At 40.3% G+C, this 17,929-nt stretch overlaps 3 protein-coding genes across 3 annotated transcripts; 1 reads left to right on the top strand and 2 right to left on the bottom strand.

Moving 5' to 3' along the window:
- Window positions 1-1,967: 1,967 nt before the first annotated feature.
- Window positions 1,968-8,668, bottom strand: chrdl2 (chordin-like 2). The gene is made up of 11 exons (XM_071460862.1): window positions 8,510-8,668; window positions 7,930-8,042; window positions 7,690-7,783; window positions 7,438-7,583; window positions 5,730-5,823; window positions 5,213-5,274; window positions 4,406-4,574; window positions 4,095-4,283; window positions 3,818-3,991; window positions 3,229-3,321; window positions 1,968-3,093 (listed from the first exon to the last, which is right to left on the bottom strand). The coding sequence occupies exons 1-11, from the start codon at window positions 8,574-8,576 to the stop codon at window positions 2,960-2,962; spliced, it is 1,335 nt and encodes a 444-aa protein (XP_071316963.1). The 5' UTR covers window positions 8,577-8,668; the 3' UTR covers window positions 1,968-2,959.
- Window positions 8,669-9,186: 518 nt separating this feature from the next.
- spag7 (sperm associated antigen 7) lies at window positions 9,187-13,399 on the bottom strand. The gene is made up of 7 exons (XM_071460863.1): window positions 13,264-13,399; window positions 11,981-12,048; window positions 11,749-11,837; window positions 11,565-11,649; window positions 11,353-11,442; window positions 10,532-10,685; window positions 9,187-10,436 (listed from the first exon to the last, which is right to left on the bottom strand). Exons 1-7 carry the CDS (start codon window positions 13,346-13,348, stop codon window positions 10,321-10,323), a joined length of 687 nt encoding a protein of 228 aa, XP_071316964.1. The 5' UTR covers window positions 13,349-13,399; the 3' UTR covers window positions 9,187-10,320.
- defbl2 (defensin, beta-like 2) lies at window positions 13,361-15,410 on the top strand. Its single transcript, XM_071460864.1, has 4 exons — window positions 13,361-13,502; window positions 14,574-14,725; window positions 15,011-15,122; window positions 15,239-15,410. The coding sequence occupies exons 2-4, from the start codon at window positions 14,668-14,670 to the stop codon at window positions 15,258-15,260; spliced, it is 192 nt and encodes a 63-aa protein (XP_071316965.1). The 5' UTR covers window positions 13,361-13,502; window positions 14,574-14,667; the 3' UTR covers window positions 15,261-15,410.
- The last annotated feature ends 2,519 nt before the right edge of the window (window positions 15,411-17,929 follow it).

The following is a 17,929-nucleotide window of genomic DNA, read 5'->3' on the forward strand; positions in this document are numbered from 1 at the left end:
ATGGGAAAATGACAACGTGAAAATGTTAATTACTAATTTAAGTTGGCAGCAATAAAGTAGAACACCCCTTTCTCACCCTTCAGACTGGAACAGCCACTCTGGACAATGAAGGGAGAGACCGTTGTAAACTGTCAGGTCTAGCAGCTTACACAAAAATATTTGTGTGAGTAATGAAGGCACACAAGGGAAGAGCGTTTGTTTCAAAATATTGTTTCATGCCTTTAGTGAGAGACAGACAGAGCTGTCTGGCGCAAAGTGTGAAAGAAACACAATGACTCATTGTGGAAGGGGAGGGGACAGAGAGAGCATGTCGGGAGTTCACAGAGAAAGGGAAGCAGCATTATTCTGAAGCACCCACTCAGTCTACTGAATCTGCAGTTGCACACTGACTGAGTCATGGGAACCACAGTGATAATTTGACACCTGTTGATCAAACAGGCCTGCGGACAGACTGCACACAGTGCTGCTGAGCACGACGACTGGTTTCTGGGCTGTAATGAACTTTTTTCCACAGCCAGACTACTTGTCTATAATAATGTTATTCAAAGTTTAAGTGTGTTTTTGGTGGCACCTAACTAATTATTAAGAATTATAGGCTCCTTCCTTTGCTCAGTGTTTTGGAAATACAGATGTCCTTCGGTTTCTTGGCCTACAGTTAGATCTGCCAGCACAATCCTACACCTACACATGAACAATAGTGCAGTCCCCGTGACAGAAATTCAAAACATTTAATTAAAGATGTGGTATTCATCTTTTAATTTGTTTGCAGTTTACAGAAAGTTCAGCCAAAACAAGGATGTGGGAAAAAATGCAGATACAGTAGGCCTATATATGCAGCCATGCTAGAATATACTTATTGTGGTGTATTATTTCAAATAGCATTTTTCATTTGTGCAGTTTTTCAAAAAATTTTAAGGAAAGGTTTTCTCCAAGCGTTGTTAAAATAGAAAACTGGGCGTCCCCCAGTGCGATTTTTGGCCACTTGGGGGCAGTGGAAACAAGTTATGGACACAACACTGACATAATCACCTTTTCAGTTGATGAGGCCAATGTGTTAGCAAACAGTTGCCTATTACACATCAGGCAGGTACAAAGCAACATTGTCATTCTTTTGGAGTCATGTTCCTGACTACCTGGTGAATATAAATATTATTCTCCCTCCTTCATCGCTGTTTTTGGTCTCTACCAGCTCTGGCTCTTTAGCAGCTATATGCGCCACTATGTTTGCTAGCTAGTAGCTAACATTGTCGCTCTGCTGTTAGATGCTCAGCAGGTAATGCCCAGTGTTTTTATGTTGTTTTTTTTTTTTTTGATGACAGCTGGTACTATGGCCAAAAAACAACTATATACGTGATACATGATTTTAGATTTACATTAAAAATTCAACTAGCCAGGACTTTACATAAGCTAGAACTTATAAAAAGACAGATTCAACAGACACATTTATGGACAAGGTGTTATGGGGCAGTGAAATCAGATATTAATCCTTCAATTTTGAGGAAAAAGTAGGTGTGAGACAGGCAACCAGTAATGTGGATCATTACTGATAAAAAGCTATTTTTAGGAACCGGTACTGGTTCTGGGAAGATATTGTGTGTGTGCGTGTGTGTGTGTGTGTGTGTGTGAGTGTGTGTGTGTGTGTGTAAATTTGGGGGGGGCGGAGGGAGTTTCAACTTCTGCTTTTGATTTCCATGTCTCTGATAACATTTCATCTCCAGCGGGAACACAGTTTATCCGGCCTTCCGGAGCTCTATTAAATGGAAACCTTGAGGCTATGTCGGTGTTAGGACGGCTCTGCTGTGGCTGGCGTGTGGACCATAGATGAATCAACAAAATGTTTTCAAACAATGCCTACAAAAAAAACCTATGAGCGCTGAGTCACATCTTAAGCCTGTCTCAAGCACATATTCCTGCTGCCTTACCATGTATGACTCCATGCATTAAAACAAATCAGACAAAATGCTGACTTGTGTAAAACACTGAAAAAACTTTATGGGTTAAAATTGTTAGCAGAGGTACAGAGTGCATTCGGCTACATCAACAATGACACTTTAAAATACAATATTTCTGGTATGTAGGGTTGTAAAATGCCATTAGGCTATGATACCAAACCAAATCCTGTGGCTGCATAAAAATAGCTACAGTAGGTCTATATTTGACAACAGACAGAAAGAACTGTGAAGGCTGTTTTCTCACTAACAAACACACAGTTTTGCTGCGTATTTACCCTAATGCAATGCCTCTTGCTACTTCATTAAAAAAAAAACAAAAACAACATTCAAACAGTCAAATGTATATACTCAAATCAAACAAGAACCAATACGCTTTAAATAAGGTGACAAAACCTCAGTTTGTATTTACAATAAATATGTTGATCATAAAACATCCTTAAAAAAACCCTTTACATTCTAAACAGAACGTGGTCCCTCGCCCAGCATATTCAAAAAAACTAATTATATTCATAGACTGAAGGAAAGGGTTTGTTTGAGAGAAACTGATCCAAAAATGTCGCCTAAACATCACAGAGTCCACAAAGTCTCAACCCACGGACTCAGAGCTGGATACTGAGGCTGTCTCCAGCTCTAAGCTCTATAATCCGCATTCACATTTACCCTTTGTTGCATTTTGTTTAGCGCTTCCATCTAAATCCACCCGATCTAATCATATTCGAATCATGTAGGGTGGAGGCGGAACTATCTTCCAGTTTATGACCAAGACAGTTGCCAAACACACTGCTATAGCCCGTGTTTTTAAACCCAATAATTAACAAAGAAAAATATGTGATGATTAAAACATTATGGACAATGAGGTATGAATTAACTGATAAGCAACAATATTATAAATGAGAAATTCCACAATTGTGACAGGAATGATGCAGGACACCCAAGTGCAACATGCATGACTGAAGTATGTATGTCAACCATGTACTTATGGGGACTATCGATATAAAGAGTGACTATTAGGGTGAACACAGGCCTTCAATCTGCGTGGGATTTAGGAACGTCACCACCTCCCGAATGCCGTCTTCACAAATTGTGGTCTGCAGAGCTTTACTCAGATTTTCTCCCTCCTCTTTAAATTTTCTCCATGTCTCTGAAAAAAGAAATGATATGAACATGACACACAAAAAAGTTAAATAAAATAATCATATTAAAATCGAGCTAAATGTCCAACAAGTTCCCCAGAATCCAAACAAATAAACGCATTGTGAAATTGTTTTCAGCAAACCTTCATCAAGTGTTGTAAGCATTGTGTAATTTTCTGGATGATCCATAATATCTTTTCTTTGAACGTCACCAATTTCCATCAGTTGTAAAACACCTGTATTAATGAAAAATCCAGATGAGAACGAATCATTGGTGCTTCACTGCTGTATAGTTGTCTTATAGGAATATGAACCTAAGGAAAATACTCTGATTTAATTTGTTGATGAGTCAGATGAGAAAATTGATACCACTCTTATGTCTGTAGACTAAATATAAAACAATGGTCAGCACACAGAGGGTTAACTTAGCTTAGCATAAAGACTAGAAACACAGGGAAACAGCTAGCCTGGCTCTGTCGAATGCTAAAAAAAATCCACCCATCAAAAGTCACTAATAGATGTGTGATATCCCATTTGCACACAAAAACAATTAGTTGGTTAGCTGTTTCCACTCTTTGTGCTAAGCTAAGCTAACTAGCTGCTGGCTAAACCATTATGTTGAATGAATAGATATGACAAGAGCATCAATCTCGTCATCTAACTCTCTGCAAGCGATTTTCCCAAAATGTCGAACTATTCCTTTAATTAAGTTGCCACCAGTAGTTGCAGTACCTTCTACAGTCTTCCACACTTGCACTTCAACTTCAGCCGTACTTTGTCTTTCAACAGCAATGATCCTAACTGTGTTGGGCGAGTCAACGCTCAAAGATGATTCTACTTTATATACCAAGAGGCTATTTTTATATCCAAGATAACACTGCGTCTGGTTGCTTTCAGCTTTGCTCTCTAGAGAGAAAAAACAGAGGGAGGTAATGTGGGTGATGTATACGGCCAATCAACATCTTATCACTATAAACGGTTCATTATGCTATGAGCCATGTTTGACTACCTGGACAAGTCTTGCAGCACTTTCCTGCTGATTTCATGGGATGTTGGCACGGGTACTGGCTGGGGCACGTGATGCGTTTGCAGTCCTGATGACCATCAGTACAAGTGCACAGGATGCATTCCAGGACTTTCCCCAAAACTGGGTGCCACATGTCTCCATGAGAGTACGTCTTGCCATTGTATAAACATGCTGAGAGAAATGGAAAACATCTGATCGTTGTGCTACATATGGAAATGATTGTAAAGTTGTGAGGAAGATGTCCATAAAATCAAACACCTATAAAGGATCTTTCTGTTTTGACAAAGTCTCACCTCTTTGGTGTTTCCGCTGCAATAAAATCTTCACAGTAGTCTCTGAAGCCCCTTTGAGGTTAAGTTTACTCAGACTCAGGCCTCTGGGAGAAGTTCTGACCTTGGGTGGAGTGGCACGGTCGGACCGCGCCTTGCTCAGCTCTCCAGGACATTGGTCGACTGAATGCCTCTGTTGTAAAAAAAGATATAATAAAACGCAGTTATCTTTCATCTGTTCAGCTGTTGGCTTTACTTCTTTCTTCCCTCTGTAATAGCTGAATCGCATCATATTCAGTCCTAAATCAAAAAGGTTCACAGCCTGGCTCCACATCGCTGAGTCACTGCCCACATCTCAGATTTTTTCGGCAATTCAAATAAAACAACATTGCAGTTCAGTTTGTTTATCAGGCCAAATGGTCCATAAATCTTGAGGGAAAGTCTTTCTCTTTAATGATCACAGCAAGATGGATGTTTCAGCACTAGTCTGAATAATGTGATGCCAAGTTGAGCAAATTATCCCAGCAATTCTGGAGGGAAAATAATTGATTTACTCGTCCCCTTGCTCAGAGGGGTCAGTGGTCAGGGTCAGCTACAGAGCAGCTCCCCTGAGGACTGCAGTGATCGGTGTCACGTTCAAGGACACTTCATCAGCAGACACTTGCCTGTGAGACTTGAACCCAAGCCCGGCAATTAAAGTGCACCCACTCAACTATACCACCTTGCACATCTTCCACTACATTTAAGAATGTTTTCAAACATAGACATGTTTCATGTAAAAACATTGTCCAAGACATGTTATTTCTTTATGACAAATCAGCAAGGACATACAACGCCTCTGTTTAGCTGCAGGTTTCCGTCCTCAGTTGATGAGGATCCACTGGTGCCATGATCTAAGGGAAAGAAAACCCAAAACCAAATATGAGGAAATTGTAATTAACACAGAACAAAATAGAAGCCTAAGTTGATTAATATTAGGGCTGTACCATAACCATCGACCTTTAGTGGAATTGTATCATAATGATATTTGACATTTGGTCTACAGAATTACACAAAGCACATTGAAATTAAAAGGTAAGAAAATAAGGTTCTCGCTGTTGTTTTTAATAATTTTTCTGATTCATTGCACTATATTTAAACAAAAGTCATTGCATTGAACATTAATTTGATTCGTCTAAGTGTAATTTTGTATCTGTTTGCACATTGTGATATATATCAATATCAGAAAAAAAAACAACAAACATTCCCAGTAATCAGCCGTATGCTCAGCCCCGATCTAAAAAACATCATTCCAGGTCAGACACCGATTAAAGACATTTTCTCAGCTTGGAGCTTAGAGTTTGACTACCTTTACACACCAAACAGCAGGTATCTGGAACCGAGACTGGTGAGGAACAGGTGATTGGTTGGCATGTTTTCAGAGCACAGAAGATGTTTCCATTCTGAGAAAAGAAAGGAAGGGAAATTTTTCTTATTTTTTTAATTTCCATGTGTGACTCCTGAGGGTGAAGTCGTAAGTACTCCAGCCCTCCTGCAAGCCTTTCTAAACCGCTTTACTATTCACATTTACAGAATACGACTTGGAACAATAGAGACAGAGTCCAAACAATAATATCACAGTGTCATGTGAGATCTACTCCTCTTGAAATCTAAACGCAAAAACATAATGAGACCTAACATTTATTTGGCATTTGTCCAGAATAAATGATGTTTTCTTCTTCTTCCCACACACGGACACACTCGCACACCAGTTGTGGCAGAGCTGCTGTAACGGTGTGGGTCTGCTCGTTGGAATCAATTAAGAGCTCACGGACACTCAAACCAGCAACCGTATGAATAATGGACATCCTGATCTACTAGCTGAGCCACCTCAGGGCATCTCAAGGCATGTCTTTAAAAACTCATAGTCCCACTGTTTTTCTGTGATAAAAAAAAAGAAACTGGTGTCATAGCAATAAGCAAAAAGCTGTGAGCCTGTTGCGCTCGAAATTAAAGCCTGAGCAGAAACTGTTCCAACAGCGAGACTGCAGCAAGTCACAACTGACGAAGAGATAAATGAATAAAATGTGTTAAGGTAAGCACAAATTGTACTTTTCTTGAAGAATTAGAAACATCTGTTGATGAACGCCACTTACAAACACATAAAATGAACTTCTCACAGGATGACAACGCAAGCGTCATTTCAGTTTTAGCTTCACTTCCCCTTTCATCTCCATTATCTGCCTTTTGTTTTCTAAGTTAAAACTTTCATCCAGGCTCTTGTGCCAATCACAAACAAGTCAAGCCAAAACACAAACCAAAGCAAGATGCTTTCACCAGAGTATTTAGAAATCAGTTAAATTTAACAATGCATTTCCACTTTGATAGCATATCATTAGCAGCAGGACGTTAGCGGGCAGAGATACTCCTCATGCATATGCAGTAACATTTTTAACGATGCCATCCTGAGATGCAACACACACACACACACACAAAATTAATTTTAGAAAAATCCAAGGAAAATCTTTAAACGCACAGGTGGCCTTTAGTTGATGGTAGAGCTGTAGTATTCATTATTCTGAGTCTGATGGGCATAAATACAAGTTTCCTAATTGTCAGAAAGACAATTCATGTAGTTTTTCACCTAGTAATTAAAAGCTGAGTTTTTTTTTCATTATTCTTTTTTTCCACCCATTTTAAGCTGTGGTGGTTGGGCCTGAATAAGTTCTCCCAAACTAAAGAGGATTGTGAGGAATTAATCAATATTCACTGGGAAAACATTTCATTGAAAACAGTTACTACTGAGGATTTGTCATATATCTTTTTTAAGATCAAGATGCATCTGAAAATTCAGCTATTCTTCTTTTCCTTTTCCTTGTATTTTACATTCTCGTCTATAGAGTGCATGATACATTTGCTTTGAGAATAAATTCCACTGACAGTTTCACTACATGTACAAAAAAAATTACAGACCTTAAATGTCTCGCACACTGCATTTGGGATATGATATTCTCTCACCAGAGCAATAAAAACACAGCCTGACTAAAAAATAAATAAATAAACGGCCTGTAACTTACAGAGCATGTGCACATAACACACTGATTGCTTTGCTTGGATGGGAAGAGGTCGTGCTTAGTGAAGGTCTCCCCTGGCTGATAAATGCTTCCATTATACCTGCAGGATTTCACCGAAGCTCTCAGCCCTGCAGGGATCCTCGGCTCATCTGAGGAGAGCACATCACACAGGACAGGAGGCTTTGAAGTCAACAGCGAGAAACGATTCTCTCAAAAGCCCAGAGCTGGTGAGGTGTTCAGAGAGAGACGGTGTACCTGTACATCTTGGACAACACTGCTGAGGCTCAGCTACAGGGTTTTCACATGGCAGAGCGGGGCACTTGATTGTGTTACATTTCACATGGCCAGTCTAGGAGAGAGAAGGAGCAGAGTTTTAAAATCTCCACCAATCTCATGTCAGCAGCTCAGAGCAGAGACAGCTGGACAGGTTTAGTGCAATGTTCCTGTAGATGCTTATTCTGAAGTGATAGGGGCTTGGTAGATATGAACAGTTACCTCTGTGCAGACACAGCGCATGCAGAACATAAAGCCGAAGGGCTCCAGATAGGGATGCCAGCTGTCTCCTGGGCTGTATGTCTTGTCTTTGAAAGTACATACCACCCCGGACCCTGGGTGTCAAAAAAAATGAGACAGATGAGCTGTTGAGAAAGCCATATGGCGCAGATAAACTAAACGCAAAAAAAAAAAAAGAAAAAAAAAAAAAGCATTTACATGTGAAGTAATGTAAACGTGTCAAAGGTACTTTGTGAAAGCGACAGTCAGCTCCCAGTAATGCAAACCAGAGGAAAACACGGGAAACTACAAATGCCACTGATCTCACTCCAGCCCATAACTGTTCAGACAAAAAGATTTCACTTTTAGTGGATCCTGTGACAGAATGAGGTGAAGAACTACACCACAAAGAGCCAAAGTTGCGTCAAAAGCAAGAGATGGTGTTGATCTTGAAACGTGTGTTCAGTTTTGGCTGAGTCCGACACAGTTTTCTTTACTTGAGTCACATTTTGACGCTTTTCCTTATTTTAGGCTCCACACGTTAGATCAGGACAGAGAAAGCATCAGCGGGCTCTGGTCTTACCTTTCCGGGGCTTCTGCTCTGCATCTGCAAACCAAATGATGAAAAAGAGCAAAAGCATGGACTTCATTTTTTACATGTGCGTGACTGAGTCTTCAACGCGCAATAAATATGTTTCTGCAGGACAGAAACTACGGGACAGTGTGAAACAGGGATAAAAAAAAAAAAAAAAAATCCAACATTTTCTTAGTTAATCTCTGGCGCCTCCCTCAGGACAGAGACCTCATAACCCGGAGGGATGACAGTGGAGTGAACGCATGACCTTAAAATAGATTAGACTCAGTGTGACCAAATAAAAAAAAAAAAACCCCACAAAAGCTCATTAATGCAACATGCTGTTTGCTGATCCCCATAAAAGAGACGACTGGCTGCCAGATTTTATATTCCACAAGTGCGTAGTTGTTATGCTTTATTCTGATAAACAGTGAGTGCACAAAACGGCCATCATGCTGTCTCCTATTACATTTGGTTCAACTAATGCTGAGCAATGCTAATGCTGCTTCAACTCTACAGTTATGTTTGAGGCTGCTTTTTATGTTGTTGGACTGGATTAAGTTCTTGTTACCTGTCCTTTTGTAGTCCACAAAGTGACTAGTCAGCAAAATCATAAAAAAAAATCTGTAGCATCTAAAATGCAAAGATTTGGCTGTGCTGAAATGATGGCAACATACAGGCAAAGGTCTAATACTGTTCTCCGTTTATTAACACACATTGGAGGGGGGGGGGGGGGGGGGGGGGGGACAGTGCAACCATGTTAAAATAGACATCAAGATGCCAAGAAACTTTTACTATAAGACATGAAAAAAAAAGACAGAATAAAACTTAGTGACCCATATCCCAACGAGGAGTCTGGCACTCCCACTCCCTACTGTGACGCTTACTGCAAGCCATTGCACGACTTAACAACAAAGCATTTAACTAGGAGTAAACAGTTCAATTCACAGTCAGTGCAGATGTGTAGAAACAAAGAAAATCTCAGACTTAATTAAATATTCCTAAAATCCACAAAACAGCATTAAAAAGGGTTCCTCTTATGATAGAGGAAATGGCATGCTTCCAACTTAAAGGTTTCTAACAGGTTGAGATTACAGGGGAAAAAAAAAATCAACATACCAAACCAAAAGCTGGTCAACACACGGCTTTGTTGTTTCCCTTTTAAAAACGCCACTGGATATTTGGACCAGTCAGTGGGAGTTTTCAGCCATGATTTGCCTGAAACTTTCAAGATTTATCCGGCCTGAACAAAGCTCAAAACTGTACATATTGATAACGATAAAATGTCACTTAGGACGATAAATGCACATCTGCATCAAAAATGTTAATCACTGCCAAAAAATGTCCTTTAAAAATTTGGTATGAAGATATCAAGTGTTTTTATGTAGCTGAACACTGAGAGACTGAGAAACTCCGTTATTTCATTATTATTATTTTTTTAATGTTTCTCATACTGTAGAGGGTCCAGTCATGTTGGAGAGAAACTTGATAAGTGACAGAAAGTCACAGACAAACAGGTAAAGTAATCCACCTCCTGGATCAGACACACCTGAGCAACCTCCACTTAACAGGATTTCAGCACAGACTTGGTCAAAGAGTGGCATCCACACTAGATTCAACGCCTGTCATATAAGTTAAAATTTTAAATGTCTGAAGTAAAGGATATTGCATTACAGAATGAATTAAGAGTTTTCAAACAGACACACACTAACGCGCCCACGCACGCACACATGCACACACACACACACACACACACACACACACACACACAAACACACACAAACACACACAACAGTAGATAAAGCGGAAACAGCGGAGACTCAAGAGCTGCTGCTGTGTGCCCCTGTGTCGTCCTCTCGCTTCTGCCGTTTCTTCGCCCTGATTTCATTCATGGCTTCCTCTATAGAGCGGGTGTCTCTCTTGTTGGCCACCGGCACTGGAAGAGAACATTTCCAACATAATGAGTAAATAAAGGGGGGGGGGGGGTACAGTGTTTCTATGGAACGGATCAGTGCAGCAACAATTACTCACCACAGCCATAAGCCCTGTTGGCCTCTAGTGTATGAGCTGCATCTTTTGCAGCTGAGGTGCCAATCAGGTGACTGTACTTGTCTCTGTAGTTGGAATTGGGAGCTTCTGTCTTCTTTGTCTGACTGGATGCTGCCATTTCCAACGCAGCCTGCTCCTGCAGCGACATTTTTAAAGGCAAAGTCAGAGACTGTGACAGGACTTCAAGGAAAAATACCTCCTAACTCTCTTCCATTGTCAGATATCATCAAGCTGCAGTGAGAAATGTAATCTTGGAGTTACCTGGCAATGAAATTTAAAAACAGATGTTTAGATGCACCTGCTTCCATTAAGGTAAATTAATTAACAAGGGTCAACATCCATCCTGAGTGGGCGCTGGTGCTTTTAGCAGTAACTGTGTGTTACATATATAAAATGCATGGAAATTCAAACATAAGTGACATCTATTATCAAACAAGACAGTTTCCACTCAAGACAAAGCAGTTTGCCAAACACACGTCTTGCGATTGCTTTTCTTTATGCTCTACCGAGGTGACGATGATACATTTTCTCCCTGTACAACTGTTAAGTGTCTATACAAAATGGCAGCTCTACAGAGAAGTGCTTTTGCTTTCATTTTGAATATATAGCTCACATGTGTCTGCTTTCAAACTCCAATGTACTGTAGGTGTGAAATGTTAGAACATTATGAGATATTTATGGTGTAACATAAGCACTTCATGATGCTGGTTTGTGCACCACAACAAAAAACAAAACAGAGCCAGAGGTGTAAGGTGCCGTGCAAATTGGTGATTATATTGTGACACAACACTGTCCACTCTTACTTTTAGTCTTCGCCGTTGCTCTGCCAGCTGAGGATCCCACTCCTCTCCTTTACGATAGGCTTCCAACTCCTCATCTGATGGCGCAAACTCCTGCAACAGCCCAAGGTGGAAAACAGCCGCATTACTCCACACTGCATTTCTCAGAAGTTGAGCCTAACAAGCTGCCATTTTTAATATGTCAAACACTGGATTAAAGAGCATTCAGTTTAGACCTTCTTGAAAAGCATGACATAACGGCTCTCTTCGTCCTCCCCGAAAGAAAAAGAAGTCAGACCAGCTACTTCTGCAACATCGTGTCTGTAAGAACAGGAAGAAATAAAACGTAAATTGTTGTGAACATGTGACAAAAAAAACTGAATTCTCTTATTCTATTTATATGAAGCGTTGACTACTTACAATATACTCCTTTCAATCTTCCCCATAGGATTGTATTTTCGTTTCTGTTGTGAACTGTCTTGGATGAAATCCGATACTTCTTTCTCCATCTAAACAAGAGATGTCGGAAACCAAAGTGTGTGTAATTTTGTGATATTATGTGATAAACACCAACAGTGGTGAAGGAAGGCCAGAGGAGCTCTGTGCCATAACTAAATTCAGTGGGTATTAGATGTGACACTCAAGCGCTTACCTTTTTCCTGAACTCTGCTTTCTTTCTCTTCTCGTCTTCCTCCATCTTTTTGAGTCTTGCTGCTTGCTCTTAAAAGAACAGAGGTTGAAGTTTTCATGGAGTTTTGTTTGTGTCTGATAACGTTCAAAGTTTCCATTGTCAACACAGATCATGCAGTCTTACAGCTACAACACGCCTACTTGTATTTTTAAGACCTAAAGTCACAAAAAGGCTAATCAAGAGACAGGCTTCCTGAAATCCCAAAACCACATTTCCAGACATTCAGCGCTGGAGTGCAGTGACTCAGATCCTATTATTTGTTACATCTGACTGCGAGGAAACAGCCTCTGATGTTTTACTGGTAGGCACAGTCCTGACAGTTAATGAAACAGATTTGGCCACATTTTTTTTTTTCTTTTTTAAATCACAGCTGTTTTTTGGCTATGTCCTCACAACAACTGAAATGTGGATAAAGTTGTTTATTTGTAACTCCATTCACTCTTTCTTCAATATTGCACGTTTCAGCTTGGCTGCTAAAAATTGCAACTTCTGAATTATTGTATACTTATGTATAAACAGTTTCATATGTTCAGTGATGCCATAAGGCAGGTATAAGTTACTGCAGTTTTGGTTATATATAAAAATATATAGCCAAATGGATGAGTAGATGCTGACTCTGATAATAGGGACATACCATCAATCTGTGGTATTTATGACAACAGATGAATTAAGATAGAAATCATGTACACACTTTATTTATATTATTCACTTTTATTTATTCCTATCCACTCTCTTAAGGGCTATAAACTGAGCTGCTAGCAAATATAACAGTTTCTTATAAAGTGTAAGCAGTGAACTCAGTGGCAGAGAGAAAAACAACGATGAGGACAGTAAGGGCTCATCAGACACTAACATCTAAAGGGCAGAGGACTGAGAATGCGCAGAAGTAACTTCCCCACTAAGTTAACATCCAGGAGGAGCCTGCAGTAGATAAACCGGTGCTGTCTGTTTACAGACTGCTTCGGGCAGGTTTGTATTACAGTGACAGCAGCTGCCTGCGGTCCAGACTCTGCTCTCTGGTCTGCGGCAATCTGCAGGACATGCGGGGCTTCGTGCTCCGTCGAGGCGGTGCTCGACCAGCGGAGTTTACTTGAAAGCTCAACGAACCAATGGCAGCACCGGGAGAGCTCTCTTCGCCTGTCCTTCTCATTTTTCCCCACACATTTCTAAGTCCTACATCACAGGCATCTCAACAGCCTCAAACTAACGCACACCGAGTCGTCATTAAGGCATACGTAATGTACCTCGGGCCTTTCGTCGGCTCTCCTGGTCTCCGACAGTCGGAGGCTTCTCCATCGAGCTTAAGATCGAGCCCAGGAGGTCCGCCATCTTGGAATGATAGGGCAGACGGCCCGGACTGTTGTTGTTAGCGGCAGCTGTACGGGCTGCGCAGGCGCAAATGACCTTGGTTTTCTTCGCGTGTTGAAAAACTGCACATAAAACCTCTATCGCCACCCTCTGTACCGGAAGGTGGCGTTGCAAGGTAATGTTACTGTTTGGATCAATGAAATAAGTCACACGGTTACATGCAGAAGTGATTTGCTCCATCTCACACAGTTCCCATTATTTTTGGATCTTAATGTTGTATTTTTAATGACGAAAGATCAGGTTTCAACCACTTAATTATAGCAGCCCCTTACCTCAAAGCCTTCTGGCCTTCACTCACTACTTTAGGAATATCATTCTGGAGTACTGCAAATAGAGGCATCAAATACATCCCTCCAGTCATTAACTTTGGATATGACCTGTGCTTTATTCTGTAATGCTGCTAAGCTCCTCGTGCTCAGTTGTTTTCTGATTTTGCAAATGTGGCAAAAACATACATTTGGTCTGAGTTGAAAACATTGTTTGAATTGATTTATCACTGATTGGATCATGATTTGTTCCTTTAAGGTGATTTATCTGAAGTACGTTTACATGTGTGTTAGAAAGAATAAACAAGCACGTAAACATCTTTACATAAGCACTAGGGGGCATGCTATACAAATACATGTCCGCGTGCCCATGCCTTGTGTTGTTATTGTTTTGTTAACAATCCTCCCCTGCGTCACTGGAGCAGTGTGTTTTGTGCAGTTTGATTGTAGTTTCACAGCATCAGCAATAACACATGAACTACTGCCATATTCAGATGTGGGCAGAGCAGTGGATGAACAGAGGGCAGCACTGAAAACACAGTAGGACAGAATTGTACTGCTTACTGTGTCTAACACAAACTGATTAGTTAGTCCTCCACCTGTAATTATAACTTTTGGAGTCCTTTGTGGTTTATATTTACTCCTCTGTCCAGCCATAGGGGTGTATGTAAGTATAACACCAAAGAACTGTCCCTTTTCATTTAGATGTCTGTGTTGCTGAACAGTACAGAGTATTTGTATCTCTAAATCACATTGACAGGAAATTACTGCAGCCTATGGTTCTTTGTAAATTACCTAAAATCAACCTCATATTCTCAAGAAGCTGCAGCTGATGACAAAGCTGAGTAAGCTGATAGTCCTGACCCTCAGCCCTCAGACTCCCATCATTCAGCGATACTTTGTTATTGTGATTTGGACAGAGCACGACGGACTCCTCCCCCGTGGTTGAAATGCTGTATAAATGCAGCATCAGCCTGTCAACAGCAGTGTCTGAAAGCTTATTGGTACCCAAACATGAAGGGACTGAGCTTGGTTCTCCTTGTGCTTCTCCTGATGCTCGCAGGCGGGGAGGGTAAGCGATGGATACACCCATTTTCTTACTGTGTGAGATCAACTCAAGAAAACTATAATTATAATATAACTTCACTGTACTCATATGGGGCCTGGTTGTGTGCCTCTGAGGAGAAGTAAAGCAAATTATGAAATCCCAATGTGATAGTCTTAACCATTAAGTAAAAATTTTAACTTTTTTTAAAGTTAAAGGATTTATTGTGATTACAGTTTATGAAAAGGTTGCCAAGTTAATGCCATTATGCCATAAATGCCATATTTGTGATTCTTTTCTAATTATCTACAGGCAATGATCCAGAGACGCAGTACTGGACATGTGGGTATAGAGGACTCTGCAGACGGTTCTGCTATGCTCAGGAGTACATCGTTGGTCATCACGGTTGCCCTCGAAGATACAGGTAGGCCTGCTAAGATCATAATGTAGAGGAAAAACACATGTATTCTAAGAAAAGAGAAAAGAGAAATTATTGCTCATTGCGAGATTCCCTTTAAGTTGTACTATGCTCATTTACAGGTGCTGTGCTATGCGGTCTTAGCACCTGCCATCTGCTGATGCCTGCGAAATGTCTGGGATCCTGGTAACTGACGCAGCGTTCTCCTGAATAAACCATTTTGACAGCTTCACTCTCAGTCAGTCCCTCTTGGACTCCTAACATGCTGTGATCTGACAATGAGTGCCTCTCAAGTGGACTTTATATAGTTAGACCTGACTCATTTACAGCTGTTGGGTGTGCCCCTGCAGTCACGTTGCTCATATTTTTGCCTGACACATGGTGTGACTGATTGTGTACGTCACATTTAATAATGTATTATCATCAAGCCTTTGTGAACAGCTGGTTCTTCTCTCTGAAATGCAGTGTTGCCAATAAATGCATGAAAATAAAGACAACGATGTTTGGATTTTTTGCTGTTTAGTCAGGATGATCAACACTATCAACTTTATTTATATTGTCCTAAATATAATGCAAAGTAATGCATTCACTTTACAACTTAAAAACATCTAAAATGTAGTGTCTTTATGCTGCCCATCATCCACTTGGCTCGACCTTGGGGAAATAACAGCATGGAAAGCAGTCTGAGTCTGGCATGCTGTCGCTCGGCGCAGTACTGACAGGAGACAATAATGGTCAAGTGACTGACCTAAATAACTGTGATGGAATAGAGCTTTTGTGAATGAAGTGTTATGTCCCTTGTCTGTGTTTATGTTACCTCACCATTCTGTCTGTCTGGACAACACTGTCTGGAACAGATGGACAACGTCACAATGCACCAGTCGCGATTGCAAAGCAAATTCATTGTCTTAATGTCTGCCTATCTCAGATCATCATGAGGTCAAATGTCTTTGCTGATCAACTTTGGCTTTGTGCATTTATTATTTCTCTTTTTTATGTGTCAGATGAAAACAAATTCTTTCATCTTAGTTTAAGCTGGTAATAATAACTTAGGAAATACTGACATCTAGTAACCATCTAGTGAGTTAAGTGTTTTATTGTCCATCTGATTACTAGATGTTGCACCAGAGTTAACTGAGCCAGGATCTGAAGATGGTTCATGACTGGCCTGGGCTAGTAGGTGTTAAAGGCATGGATGCTATTTGTAAACAGGAGCCACTGTATTGTGCCCTGCATTGTCATCTGAGTTGAATCTTTGTACTATTCAGACAGGGGAGCGTGACCAAACGACAAAGGGGTAAAACCCCACAAACCTGTTTACATGAGGCTTACTGTCTTCACAAAGCTGACAGCAAGCAAAAGCCTAAAACAGAAAATGATCGCAGGTTGGATGTATTTTTGAACTGTAACTGCATAGATGTGTTACTTTAGGGAACAGGGTTTGAAGATGCTGTAATCACACAGACCTGCGGTAGATGGAAACTCTGACATGTAACACTGCAGCCCAAGAAATTTGACTCCTGATTTGTGGTTTTCTTATGCAGATCCTCAAACCTGATTAACTTATCAAAATAAAACCGCAACTTTAATTAGAAATGAAACAATAAGAGAGGAAATCGCATAGCTGACATTTGTCATTTGACATTTAACAACGTATTTGAATGGTGTCTTTACTGTTAAGTATATGTAAATATAATAAATGTGAGTCTCAGAACTGTGGGCCCAAACTTGATTGCTTTCGTTAATCATTAAAACATTGGCATCATCAAGTAATATGTAAGAGCATCAAGGATGAATCACAACAGACTTGTCTCCATTATAAAGATTACATTTAGTATACACCAAATATACCATTTGAGCAATTACGCATGAAATCCTATCATATAAGACTAAAGTGATTTTTACTCACAGTTAGTGAGTAAAATAAAATGGCCTCTACCTCACTAGATGGCAGTGTGTGAAAAAATACTTCAGCTTCCAACAGTAACTGTACTCCTCTGGCAAAGTGGTAATGTTTTAATGTTGTAACTTCTGTGGAATCAAAGCTGATATTTTTTTTCCCTCATGATCTTAGGTTACATTAAATATCATTTTACAAGCTCAATGTAGACTATCATCAGCCTTTTACTTTTGCAACCGTGCAGGCCTGATGGACAGAGCACTGCAGACGAGGTTGTCCTTCTGGTATGTTCGCCGGAAGAGGATGTCTGAGGCTCTGTTAGAGTGGAGCTTTGGGTCTTTTGTCAATTCAATGTCTCTAAGGTCAGTTTATGGTCAGTTCATGAGATATTTCTGTAAATGAACAAAGATCATGTGCAGACACTGGCTAAATAATATTACATTTGAAAATTGACAACCACAAGTAGAAAAGCATAAAAAATAAAGACGACTGAACGCTTTATGGTGGCCACTGTACCACACAACAGAATAAACATCTGTACAATATTATACAACCCACTAAAAAGCCCTGCAATAGAAACTATCATTGGGATGCTGTTGTAACGGGAAGTATTGCAGGACATTGTTCAAACTAAACTTTGGACTGTAGGTCTTTGTCTTGGATTATCATGTAGACTTTTATAGGGAGACATAAACTGCAGGAAACAACTTTTCCCTTTATACAGCAGCAGCCAGTACACATAAGACGTCACAGGGCTATAGTTTCAACATAGCTGAAAAAAAATTCCTGGTGACATCCATCAACCTTGACCTCTTTCCAGATGAAGAGGATGGATTTGCTTTTAACTTACCACCGCCTTCAAAAGTAGGTTACTAACCTCTTTATAGAAGCTGTGATGATCACCTCAATAAGA

Source organism: Trachinotus anak, unplaced genomic scaffold (assembly GCF_046630095.1).
Source record: "Trachinotus anak isolate AG129_WGS33_773 ecotype Australia unplaced genomic scaffold, CSIRO_AGI_Tana_v1 ptg000024l, whole genome shotgun sequence".
NCBI classification, from domain to species: Eukaryota; Metazoa; Chordata; class Actinopteri; order Carangiformes; family Carangidae; genus Trachinotus; species Trachinotus anak.

What these genes read in the sequence shown, in the direction of transcription:
- chrdl2 (XM_071460862.1), bottom strand. Translation starts at nt 8,576, where the DNA reads ATGAAGTCCATGCTTTTGCTCTTTTTCATCATTTGGTTTGCAGATGCA. An exon ending in GTGTTGTCCAAGATGTACAG is followed by an intron (nt 7,584 to 7,689) that starts GTACACCGTCTC and finishes TGCTCTCCTCAG; the next exon opens with ATGAGCCGAGGATCCCTGCA. An exon ending in CTGCTGTTTGGTGTGTAAAG is followed by an intron (nt 5,275 to 5,729) that starts GTAGTCAAACTC and finishes TCTTTCCCTTAG; the next exon opens with ATCATGGCACCAGTGGATCC.
- spag7 (XM_071460863.1), bottom strand. Translation starts at nt 13,348, where the DNA reads ATGGCGGACCTCCTGGGCTCGATCTTAAGCTCGATGGAGAAGCCTCCG. An exon ending in AAGCAGAGTTCAGGAAAAAG is followed by an intron (nt 11,838 to 11,980) that starts GTAAGCGCTTGA and finishes TCTCTTGTTTAG; the next exon opens with ATGGAGAAAGAAGTATCGGA. An exon ending in CAACAGGGCTTATGGCTGTG is followed by an intron (nt 10,437 to 10,531) that starts GTGAGTAATTGT and finishes GTTCTCTTCCAG; the next exon opens with TGCCGGTGGCCAACAAGAGA.
- defbl2 (XM_071460864.1), top strand. Translation starts at nt 14,668, where the DNA reads ATGAAGGGACTGAGCTTGGTTCTCCTTGTGCTTCTCCTGATGCTCGCA. An exon ending in GATGCTCGCAGGCGGGGAGG is followed by an intron (nt 14,726 to 15,010) that starts GTAAGCGATGGA and finishes AATTATCTACAG; the next exon opens with GCAATGATCCAGAGACGCAG. An exon ending in GGTTGCCCTCGAAGATACAG is followed by an intron (nt 15,123 to 15,238) that starts GTAGGCCTGCTA and finishes GCTCATTTACAG; the next exon opens with GTGCTGTGCTATGCGGTCTT.